General features: G+C 39.6%; 1 protein-coding gene across 1 annotated transcript in view; it reads left to right on the top strand.

Moving 5' to 3' along the window:
• Positions 1–1,752: 1,752 nt before the first annotated feature.
• Positions 1,753–24,870, top strand: part of FRMPD1 (FERM and PDZ domain containing 1) — a 46,839-nt gene continuing 23,721 nt past the window's right edge. The window contains exons 1-4 of the mRNA XM_063082627.1: positions 1,753–1,853; positions 14,934–15,091; positions 15,962–16,064; positions 18,961–19,006. Of these exons, the coding sequence (XP_062938697.1) occupies positions 1,753–1,853; positions 14,934–15,091; positions 15,962–16,064; positions 18,961–19,006 (408 nt within the window). The remainder of the gene's footprint in view (positions 1,854–14,933; positions 15,092–15,961; positions 16,065–18,960; positions 19,007–24,870) is intronic.

Genomic DNA, 24,870 nt, shown 5'->3' with positions numbered 1-24,870 from the left:
GAGCTGTGCCAGGGATCACTCACAGTGCTGTGCCAGGTCGGGCGCTCGCTCTGTCTCTGGTTTGTTGCCTTCCGTGTTCTCGGCGCTGCCGCCTCGGGCTGTTCAGTCGCGGCGCCGCTCAGGCGCTCCCAGGAATCTTCTTTAATGCCGGCCTGAAACCTCGAATCCTGAGTACGGCAGCTGGCCGCCTTCAGCGCGGCCCCGGCCTCCGGGATCCTGGCTGCATCCACAGCAGCCCTGGCGCCGTGTTCCCTGTTTCAAGACTCGCTTTTGCAGCTAAGAATCAGTTCTTTTCCTGCTCCACACTTCAAAGCTGTTGCCTGTAAATCTTCTAGGGTCATCTTAGATCATTTATATTTTCCTTGAAAACCATTCATGTCATCAAGGTTTTCAAATGTATTTGTGTAGTGTTAAGCAACACCATCTCTAATAATTCTTTTTTATTTGCTCTGTATCTTTTTTTCCAATGTCATATCTTATTTTACGTGGTTATTTATTAGGTTAAGAAATTATTTTGGTGAATTGAGACCAGTGTTTTAAAAAGTGAAATGGACTAGAAAAATATCAACATATATTATTTTATGAAACATTTATCTCAAGCATGTGTGTTTTTTCTCTTGTAACCTGACAATACATATCTATCAAAGCACAGATGCATGTAACTTTCGGCCTAGGAATTTAATGTTTGGGAATTTATCCAGATATATAATTGCATATATGCAGAAATGATATATGTACAACATAACTCATTGCATTGTTTTTTGTACTAGGAAAAGATTGGCAATAACCCAAATATCTATCAACAAAACACTACTTTTTAAATTACAGTACATTTATACAATGTAATATTCAGTTGTCAAAAAGAATGATGGAATTTTCTATGAACTGATACAGAAAGATATCAGGGATATATATTCTAAAGAGAACAAAAGCATGGTGCAGAACAATGTGTATGGTGTACTATCCTTTGTGTTAAGAAGAGGAAATATACAATCTATATTTGTATTTGTTTGTATAATATAAAGAAACTCTGGAAGGACAAATAGAGATCGAGAGCAGTGGTTATGTTTGGTCCTATGAACTGGGATGGGGGCGAGTAAGGATAGAGGAGAGACCTTTCATTGCATACAGTTTTTGTGCTAAGAACAATTAACATGAGACCTACCCTTAGCACATTTTTAAATGCATAATACAAGAACTGTATATTTTTTACAGGCTGGTGTTGAATTATGCAAGTGTTGAATTACTACCTCTTCAAAAATTAAATGTAAAATATTGAGGAAAAGAAGCAACACTCTGAAGAATATGTACCATGTGATTAAGAATGCTTCCATGTGCACGCAGTTCCTGATGCAGGCAAAACTAAACTGCGTTGTCCAGGGAGGCACACATACTTGGGGGAGGGGGACAGTGTCACGCAGTAAGGTGTATTCGTATTTCTTACTATGGATCACAGTCACAAAGTTTCAGAAATCTTACCTATTTTATTCTCTCATCCTTGTGTTTAACTGCTTAAGATACAAAGCCAATCTGTTTACAAGACTGTGGACTCTTTAGGGCAGAGGGTTGCAAAGTTGTTCACTCTGTTTGAGCAACCATTTATGTTGATTTCAGATAAAAGGAAAACACTAGTTATTTGATCAACATGTCTTTAAAATGGGCAAATACAGGAAGCATCATACTGATTTGTCAGAATCCTCTTTACAATATTTTGGTTAGCTTCTTAAGGACACTCTTCTTCCTTTTAGGTAAATGGAAGAGTTGGAGACCAGTTTATTCCATACGCGGAAAGCACACAGAATAGAACAAATGGTGGCAAGATGGCTTCGGCGCTCTCGGGACAGTTCGGCCCGGTAAGCTCCTGGCTAGCAGGGATTTCTATCTGTGAAGGTCTGGTGACCCTGTGGAAACAGGTTTTGCCTGTGCTGGTAGCACCTTGGGATTGCTTTCTCCAGCTTGCTTTGTTCTTATACCATACTTGCATTGTGGGAGAAGTGTACACAGGTCAGCAATTTTGCTGGAATGCCTTTCCCTGTACCCCTACCCCAACATGTACTCACATGCACACAGACACACTCAACCCAAACTCACACACGTTTACAGAGAAAAATACTCACACACAAATAGACACACAAACACACTCATACATACTTGAACGCGTGCATGTACACTCTCTGGAGCACACACTCATACGCACACTCTTTTGATCTCTCTCTCTCACACACTCCCCTCATCTCAGTATTTGATATGAAAGTCAGGCAGTCTGTTGTTTATATTCTTTCCCTGTCTTTGTTTCCCATAGCTGTTCCTTGCAGTCCCTATTTCATTCTAAACAAAATGAAATCAAATACAGATCTGATTTGACTGCTACAAGAGAACTTTAAAATATGTTCTGTTTCGAAGCGTTCATTTTCTGTCTCAGATTTCCCATCTGGCCCTGCCACAGAGATGAAATATTACATGTCAAGTGTTTCTGAGACACATATTCTTCCAAAGGAACTGGAAACAGCAGTTCTGCTGCTGAGTAATAAACTTTGCTCAGCGCTACACTGCCCTATGGCCAAGTTCTCTGATCTTCACACACTGAGGTGAGATAAGACTGGTATAATTAGCCCCATTTTACAGATGAAACACCGAGGCTCAGAGAGTGACTGGTATAGGACCACTTCCATCCCCTGCTCAGAAGCCTTTGATGGGTTTCTGTTTCTCATAAGATGAAGCTTAAACATTTTTTGGTTTGACATTTCAAGGTTCTCCATGATCGACCCACAATCTTGTACAGCTATTTGTCTTACTACTTACTCTGCTTCATTCATATTATGCTCCAGCTAAAATGAACTACTCATTGGTTCCCTATTACAAGCACCTCCACCTTTCCCTTTACTCCTTGGACCTGGCCAGGCTCCTGTGCCTGATCCCTTTCTCCCATCTCCATGTGTCCAGAACCCACCCACAGTTTAAGGCCTGGCTGAAGCACTGAGCTTATGTGAAGTTTCCCAGTCCACAGCCAGAATTAATCTCTCCCATAGTATTCGATTTGTAGCATCGGCATTGTGCTCTTCCTGGTGTTTTCACTTATTTGAACACATTCCTTTTCTTTCTTCTAGACCTGCCTTCTCTTACGTCAGGGAAAGTGTTAGCCTCATCTCGACAGCCCAGAAGTGTTTGAGTTGCAGGAGCATTGCAGGTGGTCAGGTAGTACTTAATAAATGAATGGGAAAATTGCTGAGCACATTGTTTCCCAAAATGGGTTCTGCAAAACCTAGTCCTGTGTGATGCAACTCCACTACGAAACATTCTGTGGCCAGATATACTCTGGAAATGACGCAGCCTTTATCCCACTCCTGCCCCCGCCTTAGTGATTCATTGTGCACATCGTGCCACAATGCACACAATATGAATTAAAGGCTCTGACAAGTCCTGCAGAAAAGAGACCTGTTTAACTTGACGTTACCCATTGCTTCTTGGCCTTTTGGCTAAGATCAAGTGTAACTTCATGTTACCTAAATATTTAACCTTGGAACTCTCTAACATCCCACTTCTCTCACAGAATGCAAACAGAAGATAACATTGACCTCTAGCAAGTTTTTTTCCAACATCTTTTTAGATGTATTTCACATACCATAAAATTCACCCATTTAAAGTATACAATTCAGTGATTTTTTTAGAATATATTTGTATTTATACAGAATTGTGCAACTGTCACCACAATCTAATTTTAGAACATTTCAATACTCCAGAAAGATACCCCATACCCATTAGCAGTCATTTCCCATTCGCCCCTCCTCCAGTCCCACGTAACTATTAACTACTTTCAATTTCTATAGGTTTGCTTATTCTGGATGTTTCACATAAATGAAATCATACAATATGTGTTCTTTTGTGACTGGCATTTTTCACTTAGCATAATGTATTCAAGGTTCATCCATATTCTGGCATGGATCAATATTTCATTACTTCTTATTTCCAAAAGATATTCCACTATGGAATATTTTCTTTGTCCATTCATCAGTTGATATAACATAAACATTTGGGTTGATATATCAACCCAAATAATATAAACATTTGGGTTGTTGCGACTTTTGTACTATTATGAAAAATGTTGCTATGAACATTTGTGTAAACATTTTTGTTTGAACACATGTTTTCAATTCTCTTGGATATACACAAGAGTAGAATAGCTGGATCATATGGTAACTCTGTTTAGTCTTTTGAGAAACTACCAGACTGTTTTCCAAAGCGACTGTACCATTTTACATTTCTACTAGCAGTGTATGAGGGTTCTAGTGTCTCCACGTTTGTCAGCACTTACTATTATCTGTCTTTTCAATTGTAATCATCCTAGTGGGTGTGAAGTGATATCTCATTGTGGTTTTGTGCATTTCCCTGATGGCTAATGATGTTGAGCATGTTTCCGTGTGTCTAGGGAGTTTTGATTTCCAAGTGCTTGAGAAAGAGAAGAAAAAGAGAGAAAGGTTTCTGTCAGCTCCCACAAAAGACATCATTTCTGTATTTGTGTTTCTAGGATAAATCACGTGTAGCCTTGTTTAAATTGCTTCTCACCTCTAATCCAGTAACCTTGATACAGGCTGAGTTTGTGGTGTCTTCAGATTACTCAAAAATGATCAAGAACAGAAAAAGCTAGGTTTGGGGTAAATAATTATATTTCTTAGGAGTAGAGTAAATGGTACCACCTACCACCCAGTTGCTTAATCAAGAAAACTGAGAATCATCCTGAATCCTTGAATGCCCTACATCCACCCCAGCAGCAGCTCCTGTCAGTTTGCCTTTAAACATACCTCAGATCTATCCACCTCTCTGTCCCTGGGGGCACTGCCAAGTTCTCTCATTTACTCTTTCCCTGTTCCAGCTGATTCTCCACCCTGCAGCTACAGTGGACTTTTCAAAATGCAAAATGTTCATATCCCATGTGCTAGCCCCCAGCTCCTCCCTGTCCCACTCCACCCCAAACCATTCCGTGGCTCACCTACCATTGTGCCACAGCCTGCAAGACCCTTCATGATCTGGCCCCAGTCTAACTCTCCAACCTCATCTTTTATCTTGTTCTTTTGATTCTTTGCTCACCATTCTCCATTGTTTTGCTTCCTTTCAATTCCTGGAACTAATCAAGCTCTTTCCTATCTCAAGGACTTTGTACTTGCTCTTCCCTTGGCCTAGAAGGTTCTTTTCCCTCCTTTTTATGGCAGCTCCTTATTCTTCAGGTTAGGTTTCAACATCAGCTTTCCTGCCACCTAACGCACAGTGTGTCCATCCTTGTTCATTCCCTGCGGAATACTTACCCGTCATCACACTTTATAAAAATGTATGTATTTATTCACTTATTCATTGTTACCTTCTGTCTGGCTACGACTAAGCTATGGCAAGGGCTACTGCGAGGCTAAGGCTAAGGCTGATGTCGTGAATCCTATTCACAGTGCCAGTTGTCTAGCTCTTAATCCTTTTTGTGACATCAATTGTAAAGCTAGGTGGCCATGCTAGTTGTTGGGGCTCTTTTACCTGCCGGTAATCCTGCACTGACTGGGCCAATGGTTGAGCTAGGGCTGGGTCTGGAGCTTCCAGACCCCTCAAGCCCATTCACAGACTGGGTCACAAACCCTTCATACGCCAGGCTGGGTCCTCAGACCCCTCACACACCAGGCTGGGTCACTAGACCCTTTCACGCAGGTCTATGAGCTAGGTAACCGGCCACACGGTCCTTGGAAGCTGCAGGTCTGGAAAAAACATGGCCGCACAGGGCAGGTGCCCGAGGCAGTAAAACACCAGCCAAAGTGGCACCGTCTTGTAGGTGCACTTACTCCACCCACACACTCAATGTTACCGAAGACCCTGAACCGGCTCCAAGGCGAGGGGAGCCTGACCAATTATTCCATTTTCCCAACACCTTCCCATCCTGTCATGTAGGCGCCTAGGGACCATGACCATCTTGTTTTACAAAGTATTCTCAGCCCTAGCAGAGTGCATAGTATGTAACAGATGTCCAGTAAATCTTTATTGATTAAGGGCATTCATAGTAAGGGACTGTGTTATTTATGAAAATATATTTAAAATTTCCATCCCTTCTTCTTCCAAAAGGAATTTTTGATGGCTTACCATTTTAAAACATGGAGGAAAATTAAAATAAGGAATAGAAATGTTATAAATAGATTACAAACCAATTAAACTTAGGATTTAGCATTTTAATACTAATATTAGCTCTGAGTTTCTTGGTAGCTGGGAGCAAGAAATGAAGCATGTACTTTGAAATGTTTTCTATAGTCCAGAAAAAAGAAAAATAGAAGTTCTTTGGCAGTCATATAATTTTAAATGCAAAATTAGAAATTCTGGGTTTTTTTTATATTTTAAAAACTTCCAATCATTTCAGCCAGTTGTACTTACTTTACTCATACTTAGCATTTTTTTTTCCCATAGAATTTAAACTTTAAGTGAATTGCATAGGAGTAAGTTATTCAAAAATTACTGTTTCTATTTCCAAACATTACAAAACAAATTGGTAACTTATGTGCCCGGGATAATATTAAAGCTTTAGACTGCATCTTACACAGGTGTTCTACTGGGGAAGAGTGTCAACTTTCAAAGTTGATTTGATTTCTTAAATTTTAAATTCTCATTGGGTAGTTACTGTTACAATGATTAGTCAAATTCAGATGATGGCACTCAGTCTGAATGAGTGTTTGCACTTGGGTAAGGTGTAAGCCTAGTGATACCTATAATTATAGGAAAGGGAAATTATTCAGATATGATGAAGGTGACTCCTCCACTTGATTTCACATTCCAATATGAAAATAACATTTACAGCATCAGTGTTCTTTTAGAAATAGCTAACCCCCCAAATGGTCTCTGACGTGTTTTGAATTTCTGTATAAATAATGCAATACAAACTGCTTAATAAAAGCTACAACATAGTGACATTGCATCATAAACTAATTAATTTTTAACCATTTTGCTTTCAACTAAATTGTCATCTTCTTTACCGCTTTATATGACTATAGAAGTGATAAAATGAGAAAGACTTAGATTATGGTATACTTTTCCACTTAATTATATCATTTTTCCTACAAAAGTTTCCATTTTAACCTATGATGATTTCTTTGATTGTTTCAAAGTTTACAAAAATCTTCATCCAATAAAAGTTTAAGGGCTGGCTGGTTAGCTTACTTCGTTACAGCATGGTGCTGGTAACACCGAGGTCAAGGGTTCAGATCCCCTTACTGGCCAGTTGCCAAAAAATAAAAATTTTTTAAAAAGTTTAATTTTCAATTTGATTTAATAGTTTAAAAATATTGTATATTTAATTCTTTAATTTGGAGTTTATTTTAGTATATGCTAGGAGATGAAGATCTAACTTGATTTTTTCCAAAATAGTAAATAGTTGTTCACATCACCGTTAACTGTGAGTGATCTTTCCCTTCTTGACTGATTTATTCTTCACCGACCCCTCCTTTATAGTCTATAAAGTTCCTGCATCTGTGAGTGGCAGATCAGATCTGTTTCTGGGCTGGCTATTCTATTCCATGGATTAACTTGCTTATTTTTACACAAATATATTAAAATTATTTACATTACTGTAATATTATATATTTTATTATTTATTAAACTAGGCTTTTTCATTTTATGTGTTTTTGCTCTTACCTGCCTGTTCTGCCATAGAATAATTAGGATAATTTTATTGTATTTTTAAAACAATTAAGCATGAGATTTACTGAAATCCTCTGATGCTTAAACTAGAAACGTTAGATTTATAGAGCAAAATCTAAAGAAGCATAAAGAGCTGAATGCAACTTGGTGTCTTCTTCACTCTTGCTTGGTTTTATCCGCAGGGATTGAAAGAAGATTTCTTTCAACTTCAAACTAACAAACACACATGCACATGTCTGCACATGCACTGACATAAGGCATATTCATGCATATGCCTGCGTATACCCACACTTGTTCACACAGGCATACACAAGTGCGTGCACACTCATACACACGCATCGTGGCACCTTAGTGTCAGAAGCCCTTGCTACTGGTTTTACATGCTTTCCAAATTTACTTGTTCAGTACAACTACAAATAGTCTTTATTAGTTGTAGGGATGGGTTTTTTTTGGCCTTTTGTAATTGTGTAGAAAGATCTATTTGGGTACCAGTTTTTTATTGCTTCTTGACCCATAGGCAAAAGTGGAAGGATTCAAGGGAAACAGTCTGGAAGGCTCCTGAGCTGCATCTGTAGAGTTATCATTATTTCCTGAATCCCCTTTTAAAGTAATAATAGGAGAATTTCTCCTTCTCTCAACTGTAGGAGCACTCTACTCACAATATCTGCACTGGATGGCCCCATAGAAATTGTCACAACCACAAGCATTCCTTATGATGGTTACTACATGCTAATTTCTTTTTGGTACAGACTGCTGCCTCTGTTTCTGCTTTCTTTGAATAAACTTTAAATTAGAAAATCCAGTTTATACCAGCTTTAGCTTTTAAAACCACTCAAGTTGAACATAATAAAGTGTTTAAACAGATTCAAAATAATTTCTCCACCTCCTGCTGGAACTTGAAGGTGAATTCTTTGTTGTTACAGGATAGAGGCAAAATATATTTTCCAACATATCAAGAGATCAGATAAAAAGCTGGAGAATGTTTGAAGCATAATCTGTTTCCATCTGGTATTTTTCCTTTTCAGTGTTATTGATCAGTTCAATATGAACTTATGACCCATAACATATAGAATTAGTCTACACTAATGATAAATTTAACATGTTTTTTCTGGTTCTACCTTAGAGTAGATCCAGCTATATGACAGGCATTTCATTAGCGTAACTGAAGGTCACATGCTCTTTCATTGTTAGATCATGGAAACAACCTCAGATTTATGGTTTGAAATGAATGCAACAGACACATGTTTTTGGATCAGGACTTGATTTGATGTTTATCAGATGCTTCAGAGGAGTAGATTTTGTTATAGAGATCATCCCTTCAGTTTACTGCCGAAAGTGAACGTCCTGTATGAGGACAGGCCACAGTTTGGTCACGTACCTAAGTAATCCCTTTCCAAACAAGAGCTAGAATGTGGCCTTTTTGGAAAATGTCAAATCCAGACTTTGGGTCAGAGCCTGACACTGTCTGGGGATTAGTCAACACAGTGAGGCGGCTTTGGCCACCGTGTGATGAATGCACCTTTCCAAACGGAGAGCGTCAGGTAACCGAGTTCTCAGAAAACATGGGAACAGATTCTGCTGAAATGCTGCAGTGACGTTCACTATTTTCATTCTCCAGACAATTCTAAGGCCTCACCTCTGTGGCTGGCACTGCATCCAGCACAGAGGACAAGGAATACACAGTTCTTGCTACTGGAACTACAGTCTAGAGAGGGCAAGAGACCTTGTACTTGTCCTTACAAATGTGATGTATGTTTCAAGAAGGAATGTACAGTCCTCTGAGGCTGTTCAGCAGATGGAGATATTCCCACCCAAACCAGAAGACTGAGTAGGAGTTGGACAGGTAGAGTACATGGTTGGGCGCATGGGGGGGGGGGGAGAGAGAGAGAGAGAGAGAGTGTTGGGGGTGGAGGAGATATTCTAGGCAGAGGGAAGAGCTTGTCCAAAGGCCAATGTGTTTCAGGAACTCACCAGTTTGGCTGGAACAAAAATATCAAGGAGAATGAATGGCTTGGTCTTGGAGGCTGGAGTGATGGGCAGGGGGTGTACTAAGCCTTATGAAGGATTTGGATGAGGTCCTTTAGTCAGGAGAGACATATGAACAGGGTTGCATTTATAAAATCAGTCTGGCTGCTGGATGGAAAATCATTCAGAAGAGACAAGAATGAAAAGCAGGGAGACCAGTTAGGAGCCTATTGCAAAATCTGTCAGCAGAACTGGTGATGTGGGCCTGAAATAGAATGGTGGCTGTGGAGATGGATAGAAATGGACATCTTGAGATCTTTTGGTGTTGTGAGTGATATATTAGGGATCAGAATGGGGGTGGGGAGAGAGGTCAAGGATGACTTCCAGGAGTCTGGCTTGAGCAACTGGCATCATCCTCATAATACCATTTACTGAACTCTGGGATATGGAGAAGATGAGTCCTGAGTCCTGAGAAGGGCTATAGTCATAGGGCTGAACTGTATATCAAGTTAAGTAAAGGTAAAGGAAAATGACAAGCATTGAACTCTGTTACTTATATTCAAACTGCTATTTATTAGTGATTATGTATACATTTTCACTGTTTAATTACATTAGAGGTACAGCTTTACTAGTGGTACCATGCTATGTACGTACAGTATTTTGCTCATTTATTTGCCCAATAAGCACTGATGCTTCCTGTGAGCAAAAATCTTCCCTTGATGCTGTGAGAAATACAAACACATGGTTCCTGCTTCCAGGGAATGCACAGTCTATGAAGGGCAATGACGTGGAATCAGATAGCTTTAAGTAAAGGTTGGGGTGCTCTGGGTCATAAGAGACGGTCTGAGCTCTGAGGTGAGAGAACTTATGTCTAGCTAGGAAATCGGAGAGGAAAGAGGTGGCATGTGAGTTGGACTTTCACTTGGCCCCACTCTTCCCTGCAGGGGCAGCTGTGCGAGCTGAGGCCCAGAGGTAAAGCTGGTGTAGCAGGTAATGTTGGTCTGGAGTGAAGGCCTGAGAAGGGGGTGGGTGGCTGGATGATCACAAGGCCTGAGGACACAGGACCTTGAGGGCAAGGCTGAGGGGTTTGACTTTTGTTCTGTGGGTGGTGGGGAATTGTGGGGGGCAAAATAATCCTAGGTCTCCCTTAGGAAAGGGGTTCCAACCACAGTTTTGAGGATGTTCTAGAAGGGCATTTTCTGAGTTGTGTTTCTTTATATGTTTAAAATGTATAGGCCTGTGATACTTTTTTGATATAAAGTCTGTGGGGTAATTCTTTGCTGTGCTTGGTTTATCTATTCCCCATGGGATTGTTTTGAGTTTTCCCATTTTTCTAAATAAAGCTGTGATGAATATTTTTGAATATTCAAGAGCCAGGGTTTTTTGAACTCATACTCTGTTCTAGGACTTTGTTAGGCACAGGGACACGGAGATGAATAGAAGCTACCTTTGTCTGCTGGGAACTCAGTCTAGTGCAAATATACTTTTTCCTTTGGGGTCATTACTTTTGAGGAATACCAGTCAAAATGGTAATAGAAGGTCTTAGAAAATGATCAGATTTTATGTCCATATTATAATTTCCCCAATTATTTCCTGGAGATTGAATAACCAATTTCTATCGTTAGCCCTAAATCTCAGGCCCAATACATGTTGGGACTTTTATTTATTTATTTATTTATTTTTGTCTTTTTGTGACCGGTAAGGGGATTGCAACCCTTGGCTTGGTGTCGCCCGCACCGCGCTCAGCCAGTGAGCACACCGGCCATTCCAATATAGGATCCGAACCCGCTGTGCTCCCAAGCGCTGCACTCTCCCGAGTACACCATGGGGCCAGCCCAGGACTTCTTATTTTTATTCACATTTGGTACTTTAGTAGACAAGTAATAGTACTCTGCTGCCCTTTTAGTCGTGTTTCTTTAATTAATAAGGTTGTACATTTCCTCTGTTATTTGACATCTTTAATTCGTCATGTGAAAGTTGTCAATTTATGCATTGAGCATGTGAAATTGGGCATTTACTATATGTATTTATGCCCATTATTCATATATTTGTATTGTAAGCGTCCCCTGCCCCAGGGTATTCTTTTTTTATGATTGATTTACTTATTTTCAACTGCTTTATTGAGATATAATTTACATACCCATACAATTCATCCATCTAAAGTGTACAGTTCAGTGGTTTTTAGTGCATTCACAGGTGTGTGTGTGCACACTTGCGTGTGTACTTGCATGTTGTATTTCTTCTTATTCTTGCAGCAGTATTTAGAGTTTAAGAGCTTGAGTTCCCAAGTCAAATCATCTAGGTTCAAACACAGCTCTCTCAAGACTTAACAGGCCTTAAGTATTCTCACATTTTGTAGGTCCACTCTATATTATATCAACCACAATATATGAAATGTACCCACATCTCACAATGAATATTTTATAATACTCTATAAGTTTAACAAATGACATCAAGGTACATTTTTGGGTATTTACTCTAACATCTATTAATTACAATTTTGAAATTAGAAGTTTTCTTCTCATGTAGAGGGTCTCATGCCTTTTTGATACATTTTTATAGGCTCTAGATTTGTGCAGTCCAATATGGTCACCACTATTCACAGATGACTATTAATATTTGAAATGTGGTTAGTGTGACTGAGGGACTAAATATTTAATTAATTCAAAGATTGATACTCAATTCAGTTATGGGAAAAGTTTTAAGTACGTTTGGAACAACTTGGGCATGAAATTTTACTTTTCAACTGTAAATTTTGTGAAATCTAAGTATTTCTGATGAAAACACAGAGTCCAAATTGATTTGCATTGTAAGTATAACATACACATTGGATTCGAAGACTTGATATGAAAAAAAGTGCAAAATATTTCATCAATAATTTTTTATATTATGTGTTGAAGAGATAGTATTTTGGATATATTGGGTTAAATAAAACACATTATTAAAATTAATTTCCCCTTTTCAGGTGGCTATTAGAAAACTTAAATTTACATATATGGCTTGCATTATATTTCATTTGGACAAACTGCACTAGAAATTGTGTACAGTGCCTGTTGAAGAAAGTAGCCGCAGTTTAAAACTTGCTTCCCAACTGTGTGACTTTAAGCAAGTTAAAATCTCTCAAAGCAAGATTCAGTCTCCTTATCTATAAGATAGGGATAATAGTTATACCTATCTCACAAGTTTGTTGTGAGGGTTGAGTGAGATATGTATGAAAATAAGATTACTCTCTGACATATAATTAGTGCTCATAAATGTTATTAACTATTATTATTGTTGTTATTACTGCTAATATTACTGTCAATTTGTCAAGTTATTTTTAATCTGAAAGAATTTTAAATCAATATTACATTAAATCTATATTTTAATTTAGAGCTTACTTTTATTTTTCAATATTTAGTCTTCTCAACCAGGAACTCGGCATAACTTTTTCCCAATTGTGTCTTTCTTTATCTTTACATAAATATCTTATGCTGAATTAAATTAGTACACACCACTAATTTTGTTCCTTGAATCTTTTCATGGCATTTTGTTGATGTTTAGAATTAGCTTATTAAGAATGGCTGGTACTAACGTACATTGAACTAATATGTTTTTAATGAATTGTTGGTTTTGTGTGTGTGTGTGGCTGTTTTTGTTCTGCCTCTCTACTAAACTTATTTTTTAGCTCTAGAAATTCTTTTTTTAAAAAAATTATTTTCTATGTGTATATCATCATCTGCTAAAAAAACCCAAAAAACAAAAAAACAATAAAGTTGGCACTTTCCCACCTTCTGTGATTGTTATTTCTCTTATTTTCCCCTCCCTGATAACTGTTATAAGCGTTTCTCCTGCTGTATTGTGTAGGAGTAAGTAGCTAGGGTATCCTTATCCTGTTGCTTTTTCAAGAGAATGCAGATATTGATTTTTGACTTTTAGTGAAGAGTATATTATTTATTATATTTTAAAAGGTCCTTTTATAGATTTAAATTTTTTTAAAAAGTCTGGAACGGCCATAGTTTTATTCAGTGTAAATTTTCACAGTTTTTTGTTTCTTCCCTCTTGTTGGGTCTTTCTGTTCACCCTTCTCAGTAGTACCCATGTGCTTGTCTGGAAGAAATCCCCTCTCTGCTTCTAAGTTGTGTGAGTCAGGTCATTTATTCAGACAGAACCTAAGTCTGCTCTAAGCCAGGGCCTGGGAGGCTGCTCGATGGATAATGTGCAGGAAGCTTTGTACTTAGACTTGTCACGTGCATTTTGGTTCCATGAGACAGTTTTTCATATTTCCTGACCCTTGTTGAAATTTGAGATTGTTATAAATGACAGAGAGGTGATTTTCAGATAAGTGTGGTCCTATTACATTAGGCAAAGCTCCTGACAGTGTTTGGTAAATGGATGAGAATAAATGATAGACCTTAACTGCAGAGCCCTGAGGGAGCTGTTACTCCTCCACATTTCTGTTGTTTATAATGACAATAAACACCTCATCCTGTCACTATTTGACCTTCCTCAGAAAGAACCACTGACTGTTAGAGGGAAAAAATCATTTGCCACAGACAAGTGAAAAATAGCTTGTGACTCACTTTGTGGCTTTGAGAGAGAGAAAATAATACTTTCAACTTACCTGCTTATAGATATATAGAGAACATATATATTTTTAGAGATTTATAATATAGAGGGAGTCCTTGCTATCGGGGATTTTATACTAGAATCCTCATAGTTTCCAAGTTTAAAGGAAGCAGAATTCATCATAAATCAAAAAAGAAAAAAAAATCACCGACAAAGCAACGCACCTATAAAGTTAGCTATCATCAAACATCCAACCAAACAAATCCTCATTCCTGTTTTACTGTTCATGTTTTTCTTCTCCTGTACCTCTGCTCAAGCAGTGCCTCCTGTCTGGAATGCCTGTCAGTCTGTTTGTCCATCTATTCATTCATTCATTCATTGATTCACTCAGCAACAGTTACTGAGTATCTCCTGTGTTGCAGGATCTGGGCGGTGTAGGCATACCCTAGACCTCTCTCAAGGAGAATCCCAAATGCCACCTCTTCCAGGTAGCACATGCTTCCCTGATCCCCTGTCCCTGCAAAGTTGAAACTGCTCTACCCCTTCTCTGAGTGCCCACAGCACCTCGTACTTCTCTTTTACAGCATGGTGCTAAGTCTTACTTGGTGTTTTACCTGGTGGTGTTTGTGGCTTATCCCTCTCAAGAGGAGAGTAGGTGTCTGCTCAGCTCCTCATCTTTCTCCATGGTGCCTAGGGCTCACCCAGTTTGTGGCCATCAACTGGAACCCTCCCTTTCTCTTTTTCACATACTTCTTCTATTCCAGAGCTAAAGTCGCTGCAGCTGATGGGCCTCCTGGGACCCCAACTCAGACCCTCACCCCTGTGAGGCACACAGTAAAGATAGACAAAGATGCCCTCCTCCACGACTATGGATTTCACATTTCCGAGAGCCTTCCCCTCACAGTGGTGGCCGTCACAGCAGGTAGGAGCTGACTGGGGAATGAGAAAGGAGTTTTGGCTTCGTGAGGGGAAATAGCCCTAGTTCTCCTCCCATCTCTCTGTCCAATAACAAAATGCAGAAAGTGCTACCCCAGGAAGTTAGAAAAGGCACACCTAATTCTGACTTACTTCTGTTTGGGGCTTTGTACTTTCCTTTGGTTCTGGAAGGGAGGGAGAGAGCCCCAAGTGCACTTGCTGTTCTGAACCCCAGACTACCACTGGCCTCAGCCAGGGCTTTGCCCACCCACAGCTCCCTGGCCATTGTCAGGGGCAGGGAAAGTGTTTGGATAAGCTGGCCCTCCTCTTTGAAGCCTGCATGCTCCTAGCTGGGGAGAGTTTCTGGTCAGACAGTAATAGAAACTATTGATTTGTTTTCACTTGAATCTTTGTGAAATATAGGCTGCACCAGGGCAGAGACGAGCAGACTGGGAAAGTCTAGTGTTTGTTTTCATAGTTGAGCTATGTATTGATATTAGATCTGGGACTAGTTAAAATATATTAACTTCAATTTACACACGTGCACGTGCATACACACACACCCCTCCTCCGGAGTTCTTTAGAGAGGAATGTAATAGATTCACCAGCCAGTTCTGTTCATTCAGAAGGTTTCTGCTAGTTTTCCTTTCTCAGGACCATCTCCTAATATCCCTTGAAATTGATGGATGATAGGTACATTGTCCATGCTTTAGAAACAGGAAAAGTAAGGTCCATGTGAGCCCAAGCCTGGCTGAAGTTGGGGGGTGAGCCAGTGCCCTGGGGACTGGATCAGGCTGCTATTTGGCTGTGCTGCTGCGACACATAGGGTCTGGGCCCTCCTGGCACAAGTACCAATTACTTATTTTCTGTCCAACAGGCGGCTCTGCTCACGGCAAGCTTTTCCCTGGCGATCAGATCCTCCAGATGAACAATGAGCCCGCTGACGAACTTTCCTGTGAGCGAGCAGCTGATATTCTGAGGTACTAAACTGTCTTCAATCATCCACAGAGTCACACAGATCATCACAGAACAAAAATGGTCAACAGGAATGGCCTAACTGATCCCATGATTTTAGTAAGGTCCAGTCTCCTTTAAAGCAGCAAGAACAGCCTTGTTCTGGAGTTCCAGCTCTGTTAAGATGGCTTCTCGGTGGTGGCTGTTACTCTCTGCTCTCTTTCTGTCTACAGAAGAGCTTGGGAGTCACAGAGTGCCATATCGATCAAATCCCTGCTATGCCCAAGACATTGTGCTAGGTGCTGTGGGGAATGTAATTATGAACAATGCATAGCCCCTACCCTCTAAGGATTTATAGGCTTGACGAAACATATGTCAAAAATTGAACTAAATTGATACTAAATCTGTTTGTTCTTCTTTAACTCTTTTGGTATCTCTTCTTAAATATTCTTGCAGATACAACCTGGGTGGCATATATGAGGGTACTTCAGAAAGTTCATTGAAAAATAGAATCGAAAGATAATATGAGTCTAACTTTTTGACGTACCCTCATATGTAGTTTCATTGATAAAGCACCCACTACTGTCTACCTGGTGTCATTGGGCTTTGTGTAAATGCCTCACTTTCTGCCTAGACCATGATCCCCTGAGACCAGGGCAGGTGAACAGTGAGTCCTCAGCTGAACAAGGGCATGTGGTTAGCACTTCAAATTGGTGACCCTGGATTAAGATGGAGGAATGTCAGTGATAGGAGTGAAGAGGCCTAGCGGACATTGTATAGGCACATGCAGGCTTTGGCTTTTAAGGTTTTTACTCACAATGTTTAGCTGTAATGTAAGTAAGGAGAGATGAGAAATCAAGTTAGGTGAAAGCTAACTTGAAAATACCTCTGTACTTCAGCGTATGCCTTTTCGTGAGCAGCTTATCCGGTTTCTGAGTGGTGTTCATTTCTGAGCACCAGTCGTGTGCGGCACACACTGAACAAACTGCAAGGTCAGAGAAAATGGAGATGCAGGGTGCAGTCCCCACCCCAGAAAGCATGGTCTCTCTGTGGACACAGCCACATGCACCCACACCCACACAGAGCTGAAGTTAAGACAGAGACTCAACCAAAATGTAGGGGACAGAATCACTTCAACCAAGCCCAGTATTGCTTCAGGAATGCCAGAGAATAAGTTGAGTGGGTGGGGCAAGGATTTGATGATTTCATTTTAAAATAAAGAAGTATGATAAATGAAATCATCAAATTTGTTTTACCAATTATTGGGCTGTTTTCTCAAAGATGATCACTTCCAGCAAGTGAATTTTTGATTTTCAGTGCTACTAATACATCTCTCAGGCTAGGTTAAACTTTGAGTAACAACTGAAAGTATTTATAATTTCAAGAAACGGGCCAGAATTTGGGTGTTTAGGTAACACTTAACCCCTGTTTGTTCACTGAGCACCTATCCTGGCAAGGAACTCTGTGGGGCAGGGACTTTTCTCCCCAAACACAGGCTGGTAGGGCAGACACAACTGGTGCAAAGCCCTCTGAGTTTGAGGGCGGACACTGCATCAAGAGAAGTGGAAGAAATGGGCTGTAAATGTTAGAGATTTCTAGCTTGGGAGGAAGTTGTAATTTGACGAAACAGAGAAGGGTCCAGAAGTATTTCAGCTGTACCTTTAATGCTGGGTAGAATTTGGCAAGGATGGAGGTGAAGAGTGATCCAGGTAAAGTGACAAGCAGGAGCAACAGGATGGGGAGTAAGGGGTGCTGAGCAGTTCAGTTTGCCCAGAGAGAAGTTCTAGTGTTATTCTCCTTCTGGAAGGGCGAGCCACTGAAGGCTTCTGAGCAGGGCACATGACTTGAGGTGTGCTATGCATCTGTGTCCTGTGCCGTATTTTACATACGAGAATTTATTTTTTAGCTTACTTTCCAATATCTTAAAAGCAGCATGTGTTATTCATTGTCACTTATAAAGGAGGGGAAAACCCAAAGCAGAACAAAATGACACAACAATAATACCAACAAAACCTCTCTAATTCCTCCAATTATCTGTGAGGCCAAAATGTCCTTTTGAGAACACTTGGATCTTGGTTTATTGTGGTTTATCTCAGAAAAGGCCTGTTCTCATGTAAAATGAAAAAGAGGCAATCCCCAGACACTTAGAAACCTTGGGTTGAGTTTATCCATTCAAGGAAATAACATGCCAGCAGCAGTTGGCCTAAATGTTCATATTGCAAGAAGTCAAATGAAGTTATTTTGCAAACTGATTCTCTACACAGCAATGGCAAAGAAAGGAAAATGTGAATCAATTTCTTTGTCCTGTCCCCTAATAAAAAGTAGAGGTTTGGCAGTTATCTGGTTGATCTGATCTCTTCTGAAATGGAAGAGATAATACCAAAAAAAAAAAAAAAAATCTAGTATCTTGATGATATTATTGAGCTTGTTACACTGACTTTGTGTACCCAAACACCGTAAACTGGTTGGTTCTTATCTAAGTATTATCTGCAGACATTCATTCTATTCAGTGAAATGTTTGGCCTACATTTTCTGAAATAGCAACCTAAGTTATCTGTGTTATTGCCATGTTTTCTCTTAGAACTTTTTTTGGACATAAACCTAGCTAATATCAACTGGGTGAGTTCTCCATTGTATGAGACTAATTTAGTGGCTTAGGTCTAGGCTAGATGGTAGAGACAGGTATCAGATGATTCCCTCAAGGTAGAATGAGTGCTCTGGGCCAGCTTAAGTTGCTTTGCAGATTGCTGATTTCCCCAATGTCCTTCTCAATTTTGCCGAGCCAAAGAAGCTGAGGCAAAAGAGGCTGCTTTATAATAATTCTGCCAGTCTTTTTGACCCTAACACACACACACATTCACACATATCACACACACACCCCCCACACAGAATGACTAAATGTTTTTGTCTTCTTTTTTTCAGGGGAGCTGAAGATACTCTTTCAATCACAGTTGTGCGCTGTGTGTCGGTAAATCTCTTTCTACGTTCGGTGTGTTAGTTTCACCCCTGTTGGCCCCAAGACTCTGCATCTCCAGAGGATATCCCTCATAAAATAAGCAGGGAAGGCAAAGGGCAGAGGGTGACAGCTGCTGGGCAGTGGGTGACTGGCCAGTCACTCTACATTCCCTGAAGACCTCCTACGCATAGGTGCTGTAGAGGGAACAGATGTGGTTTCAGGCCTCAAGGACTCACGGTCCAACTAAGGGACAGGCCTATGATTATGCAGAGTGGAACTATGAAAAAGGCACCAAACTAGGAGTTTCAAGACAGGTTTGAGTGCTGTGACGTTGGGCAAGGTCATTCAGTTTCAGTTTTCACTTTTGTAAAATAGTGGTGATGACAGTAGCTACCTTGTCTATCTAATGGAATGTTATGAGGCCCAAATGAGGTGTCGGATGTGAAAGTGTTGTATCAGCTCCGAGGCTCACCACAAGGCAGGGTGTGATATAACTGATGCACAGGGAGGCCTGGCAATCCTAAACCCCAGCGGCCACGGGGCCCTTTGTATGTTGTCCAGAGAAAAGTATAGAATCAACTTATAAGAGGAAACACTACCAAGAAGGAAATGTTGACAGGAAAATTCTCATTGTGAGAGACTTTAATATACACCTCTTAGCCTTGGCCACAAATAGACAAAAAAAAAAAAGGGGGGGGGGCATAGAGAATTTTGATAATGCATTTAATAATCTAACCTAATTGACCACATACCAGGCTACCAAGAAAACTCAATAAATACCCCAAATAAAAAACTGTATAAGTCTCTTTTTCAGTTTAGAAACAACTATAAAAATTTTAATTAAAACCATCCAGCCATTTGGAAATAAAAATGTAATTTCCTAAGTAAAGATGGAGTCGAATAGAAAAGCAAAACTACCATTATAGACTGTTTAGAAAATAATTAAAAATTAGAGCTCTACTTTTTGAAACTTTTTATGTACAGTTGAAACTATACTCAGAGTAAAATTCATAGCCTTGTTTTTATTATTTAATAAGGAAATAGATCAATTAAATATCAGTGAAAGAAGGAAGAAAAGATTAATAAAACAAACATAAAACAGATAATATAAAGAAAATAATTAAAATCTAAATGATGCTTTGGAAAATAGATTGTAAAGTTGATAAATCCAAGAGCTAGTACTTTAAGGGAAAAAATGATAAAATAGGAAAACTTTAAGGAAAAGAAACGTGGGCTCTTTGTGAAAGAAACTAAAATATTACTGAAGGATGTAAAAAAAAAATCTCTTGAATATAAAATTAGATACTACAGTGTTTCTTGATGGGAAGACTAAGTTAAGACTATTATTAACCCATCAGTTATTCTCATATTAATGTATATACTTAATGAAAATTGAAACAAACTCTTATGGGACTTTTATTTGGATGTTAGCAAAGTATATCAAAGTGAGACTTATCAAGAAAATCTTTTTTTAAAAGAATAATGAGAATGACCTTGATGTACAGATTTTAAAACTAATAAAGCTACAATAATGAAAAGAGTATGATATTGGTGAAATGTTGAACATAGCAATGTAATCAAATAGAAAGTCCGAGAATTGATACTAGTATAAGAATGTAGTATTGTGATGAACATGGCATTCCAAATCAGTGGGAAAAAAGACGATTATTCAAGAAATAGTACTTGGACATTTCTTAATGGACAGGTTGAGCATCCCTAATCTGCAAATCCCAAATCCTCCAAAGTCCAAAACTTTTTGAGTGCTGACATGGCACTCAAAGGAAATGCCGTTTGGAGCATTTCAGATTTCAGATTTTCAGATTAGGGATGCTCAACCGATGTATGTATTCTGCAGATATTCCAAAATTCCAAAGACATCTGAAATCTAAAACACTTCTGCTCCCAAGCATTTGGGATAAGGGATACTCAACCTGTGTTTGGAAAAAATACAGTCTCATCTCACATCACTTGGTGTTAAAGAACTGAAATATAGAAAACAAACCATAAAAATGTAAACAGTATGAATGGGTATCAATCTGATCATAGGTTGTAGAAAGATTTCCTAAGCATACGGGAGTGCAAAGGAGCACAGTGGGACAAACCGCTATTTAATGGTGTGAAAATAAAAAATTTCCGTGGTCCACATACTTCACAATGCTAAAAAGCAAGGAAATTATTGTTTCCTTATTTGACAAGCGTTATCTTTTGTTTTTATTTCTTGTAGGAAAAAAATCCACCTAATAAGGATTGAGATATTTACTATTATGTTTGCCATAAATATGATAGATCAAGTGTTTTATGCACAATTAAATGGAAGTTTTTCTATTCCAAACAGCATTTTCCTATGAAATAATATGAAACCAAAATAAAAACAGGGAGAGCTAATCAGTATAAATGTTCCTGCAGGTGTTAAGACATTCTTTTTATTTAGCTGATTGTCATCTCGACAGAGAAAATCTTAATCTTAATCAGGTGGTTTTTTCCTACTCTGTTTCCAAGAAATGAGCAAAACAAGATATTTGTTAAGGAGAAAGGGAAACAGCATATAGCTGCATCCTTTAAAAAATGAAAAGTATGGGGAGAGGAAAATTTGTAGTGTCCGGTACCACTCCTGAGATTCCCAGAAGATCACAAGATTTCCAGGAAGAGGGGAATGGGGATACTGTGCTGTGGAGATCCCACAGGGAGAGGTGGTACTAGCCCGATTTAAGACTATCAGTGCCTCTAAGAGATGCCCTGAATATTGGCTAGCCCACTCCCAGGCCTCTCACCAGAGGTGTCCTGAAGCGTTTTACAAACATTACAGAATGATCATATATGTTGCTTCAGCAAGGAGGCTCACTGTTGTTGTACTAGATTCTTGGAGTCCTCAAATGACTTGAAATTGACAGGAATTATAAAAAACAAAGTTGGAATATTAATTACTTCTTCCCTAGGACATAGAATTTTGTGGGGAAAAAAAGGTTTTGGTTTAATTTTGTAGATCTGTATTGTTTATATTAATTATTTATAATATACTAATTATTTGTAATAATACTGATATTTACTGTTTTATTTAATTTTCACCAAAAGGAAATCCTACAACGTAGATACATTCAATATCCCCCTTTTATAGGTGAGGACACTGTGGCCTCACATGCCCACGGTCTCATATGCAGAAACGACTGGAGCTGGGTTGTTTTCCATAGTTAGACTCCACAATTCACACTCATGAGTATTATGCTATTTTACCTCCTTAAACCCGTATATTGAGTCACCCAGGTTGGGGGGTATTGCTAAAAGATATAGAAATGTTTTCCAACTTGTCTCTTTCAATGCCCTTTTAAGCATTAACTCTTAGTTCAGCAAAAACATGCACAAAGAGATTTTATCACCTCAAGGCTGCTGCTCCTTGAATTAATTTAGAACCCAGGGAGAGCTTAGATGTTCTAGAATAATGGGTGGCTCATATCCTTCTGATTGCCTCTTTAAAATATTAGGTACCGGCCAGCCGCCAAAAACACCACCACCACCACCAGCTACAAAAATATTAGGTAGCTCAAGCCGACTTAAGTAGGTAGTTTACAGTATGTTCAGATGCAAAGGCACACAGGTAGCAGAGCTGATGGTCAGGTATAAAAGTGTAGGAGCCACAGCAGGGCCTGTGGGTTGGGCATTTTCATGACCGCACATGCTTTCTCAAAGCAGCCAGTTTCATGGTTGGGTGTTTCCAAATGTAAGAATGGCCCTTTTTCCCTCTGACTCCCACTGACTAGTCCTAGTTCAGAACAAGTCTACCTTGTATGAAATAGCTCCGCAAAGATGTGGGAGTGTGGCCTTCTACAGGCTAAACAACTGTTCTATCAACCATTCCTCAAGATGTGTTTGTCTGAATTCTCACTTTCCTGATAGCTTTCTGGGCAGATTCCAATTTCATGTTAACCCTCCCAAATAGAAGGGTTACACAGAAGGGAACCCAATCACACCAATGGCCAACCAGTGCTGAGTGCCATGGGGAATGAAGGGTGCACTCTGACATGTACCAAGAATGCTAGTGAAGTCCAAGACTGATGCAGGCCCAGTCTTACTGTTGGCTTGGGTGAAAGCTGTGGCTAACTAAATGCTGAGTTGGTTTTCAAATGACTAGCTTTCAAGCCAGGCTCCCCCAGTCTCAGGCTTATGCAATTGATTTTTTGGATCTTCAATGCCACACTTCATATTAATCCCTGTCAAATCATGACGCTTGGCCCAGGTGTTCTGGCATGCTGAGATTCTAGTCAGGGAACTGTGGGGCCGAAAGGCTTATCTATACAGTCATCAGCTGTGGTCATTCTCCCTTCTGGTCACAACCTCCTCTTTCCAAGTCTCTCCCACTTCTTCCAGTTCCCAGCAAGTTTGTTTTCTTTATCATGATCCAGCTCTGGGCCTAATGCTTGCAGGATTGCTCTCTCTAGGATGAGAGACAGCAATAGTTGCCACCTGCAGATTACTTTTCTCTCTTCATCTCTCCTCTGTTCTGCCCCTGATTTCTCATTCCTCTTGAGTCTTTAGGGTGGTGATGGTTGTCCCTGTGGCTTTGACCCTTCACTCTACCCTGTTCCCTTCAGCTCTTGACAACCCTGCCTCCCTGCACTCTCTTATGTGTGTTCTTAGTGATTTCCTAGCCTTTGACCTGTAGCTGTCTCTGCTCCTCAAGTTTCCCATGCACCCCTCTTTTAGATCCCCAGTTCCTTGACCTTTCACCCCTTCTGCTTGATATCTGATGATACCTTGCAGTTCTGAGTCATTCACAGGTTTTGTAAGTTCCCTTTCTCTGACTTTAACCAAGGCTTTGTGAAACATCATTAATGAGGATTGAAACAAAGGTCACTTTAGTTTTTTAGTTAGGAATCAGGACTATTTTGAGTATAGGTCAACGAGTTTTAAGTCCACCTAATGGCTCTGCATCTGGCCTTCTCCACAGGGGGATTATAGGAGACCTTATCAAATGCTTTGCAAGAATGAAGGAATACTGCTCTATCCACAGGACCCTGACCTACCAATCTGGAATCCTATCTTCAAAAGAAAAATGAACTTGGTTGGCTCTGACTTGTTCTTGGTAACTCCATATTGGTTGTTAGTGATCATTGTCTAACAGCTCTCTGACCATCTCTTGTATTGGCTTTTGCCAAGAATTAATGACAAGCTTACCAATATGTGTTTTCCTGAATCTTCCATATTTGTTTTCTGGGAAACTTAATATTTGACCATCTTTAATCTCCTAATATTTCTTCCATTCTCTGTCCTATAGGTGATGCCAACTGTTACATATAATAGGCCCAGAAGCCCCCTAGATTCACCTGGTATAGGAGTCTTGAACTCATTCAAAGCAGTCTGATAGTTTCATTACTAATTTGAGGTTGTAACCTTTTCTTTCCTTTATTCCTTCTTTCCCTTCTAGTTGGAAGACCAGTAATTTCTGCAGGTGTACTTCTCTGGGAACACTGCTATTTCCCCCCCTCCTTATACTAGATTTTTTTTGTTTTCAAACGAACTATATATTTGAGATGCTGAGTCATTGTCATGAGTCCTGTCACACTAAGGTGCTAGTTACCTTTAAGATCACACATCTTCCTTCAGTAAATTTCAGGGTCACTTGTTCCTTTCACATACTCCCTGGTGATATCTGAATCTGTGAGCATTGCTTCCAGCAGTTTCCCTGATCGCTGTTATGTATCTCTTCCCTCAGCTTCCAGCCCAGAGTTCCATCTCAGGACTCTTACACATGTAAACATTCTAGAGGCTGGCCCAAAGGACTATCCAGACCAAGGGAACCTAGGATGCTAGGCTGAGAAATAGTGTATTAGGATTTCATCCAGGAAGATCACATCCTGTTGGTCTAGATCATGTAAGATGCT

This window comes from Cynocephalus volans, chromosome 17 (genome assembly GCF_027409185.1).
Source record: "Cynocephalus volans isolate mCynVol1 chromosome 17, mCynVol1.pri, whole genome shotgun sequence".
NCBI classification, from domain to species: domain Eukaryota; kingdom Metazoa; phylum Chordata; class Mammalia; order Dermoptera; family Cynocephalidae; genus Cynocephalus; species Cynocephalus volans.
Note: the sequence above shows the minus strand (reverse complement) of the source record. Positions and strands in the feature narration are given on the sequence as shown.